Consider the following 1,357-nt stretch of genomic DNA (forward strand, 5'->3'; position numbering starts at 1 on the left):
CTGGAAGCACACCCAAATGTAGAGGTTCAAGAGGATTCCAAGTCAAAAAAGAATGCTGGGAAACAGACAAGTAACATAGGAGGGATGTCATTTACATGATCTTGATTGCAAAGAGAAGAAAGCATTCCAAGAGGAGGGTCCTGGCCAACTACGTTGACTGCTGAGAGCGCAACACATGGCTGCCGAAGATTTGCTGGATTTGAGGAGTCCAGGATGCTCTGACCTGCTGATGCTTGACTGCGGACTGAGGTTAACAAGTGTGTCTGCACCAGAACACTGCCACTCTTTTCCTTTTCAGAGTACGGGGAGGTGTATTCCACAACAGAAACAGCCCAGTCTTCAACTAGGGCCACCTGCCGGCATGTCCAAAAGGCTCCGCTCCCAGTTAGAGCAAGAAATCCCAGAAGATATCTGCTGTGAGATACATCTGGAGCCACCACAGCTGTTCTGCCATGATGACCAAATCATGCTTTGTGACAAGTACTTCAAGTCCCAGGAGCACAAGAATCAGGTGGTGTATGGAGTACAAGAGGCTGCTGAGAATTATAGGAAGTTATTCCAGGAGATATTGAACACATTGAAGGAGAAACTTGAAGTAGCTAAAAGCATATTGGCTGATGAGCAAGAAAGAATGGTGATGATGCAGGAAGAAGAGCAGAATTTTAAAGTGATGATTGAGTCTGAATATAGGATAAGGTTCCTACTGATGATTGAAGAAAACAAAGTGAACTTCCAGAGCCTGCAAGGTTGCAGATTCAACCTGAACTTGAGAGAAGCCAATCAGAACCAACTGATGGAGTTTGCCACAAAGCTAAAGGAGAAGTTCCAGGAAATACTACAGAGACTGAACTGTTTGTGGAGAGAGAAAATGAATAAAGTGAAGGAGAGTGAAGTCAGTCTCTCTGAACAGATCTGCCGTCTCCAAAAATCACTGCAGAGCTAGAGAAGAAATGTGGGCAATCTACCTCAGTGTTGCTCCAGAATGCAAGGTACTCTTTGGAAAGGAGTGAGTCACTACTGCTTCAGTGTCTAGAGCCCGACTGAATCACAGACCTGAGTTTATGCCAAATAACAGGAATGAGCAAAATGCTAAAAGTGCTGCAAAGACCTATAACTTTGGACCCTAAAACAGCTCATCCTTGTCTGGTCTTACCTGAGGATCTGAGAAGTGTGAGACTCAGAAATGTGCAGCAGGATGTACCCGGTCACCCAGAGAGATTTGACTTCAGTGCCACCATGTTGGGTGTGGAGAGCTTCACCTCAGGGTGGCGCTACTGGGAGGTGGACGTGGAAAAGGCAACACAGTGGCAGCTGGGCATACACAGAAGCTCTGCCAGCAGAAGTGCTTCTGAAGATA

At 46.1% G+C, this 1,357-nt stretch overlaps 1 protein-coding gene across 1 annotated transcript; it reads left to right on the forward strand.

The window, feature by feature from the left end:
- The first annotated feature begins 361 nt into the window (after positions 1–361).
- On the forward strand, positions 362–943 carry LOC131753855 (probable E3 ubiquitin-protein ligase TRIML2). Its single transcript, XM_059059698.2, has one exon. It carries the CDS (start codon positions 362–364, stop codon positions 941–943), a length of 582 nt encoding a protein of 193 aa, XP_058915681.2.
- Positions 944–1,357: the final 414 nt, after the last annotated feature.

Source organism: Kogia breviceps, chromosome 3 (genome assembly GCF_026419965.1).
Source record: "Kogia breviceps isolate mKogBre1 chromosome 3, mKogBre1 haplotype 1, whole genome shotgun sequence".
NCBI classification, from domain to species: domain Eukaryota; kingdom Metazoa; phylum Chordata; class Mammalia; order Artiodactyla; family Physeteridae; genus Kogia; species Kogia breviceps.

Bases quoted from the DNA above. Each gene is read 5' to 3' on its own strand.
- LOC131753855 (XM_059059698.2), top strand. From the start codon at position 362: ATGTCCAAAAGGCTCCGCTCCCAGTTAGAGCAAGAAATCCCAGAAGAT.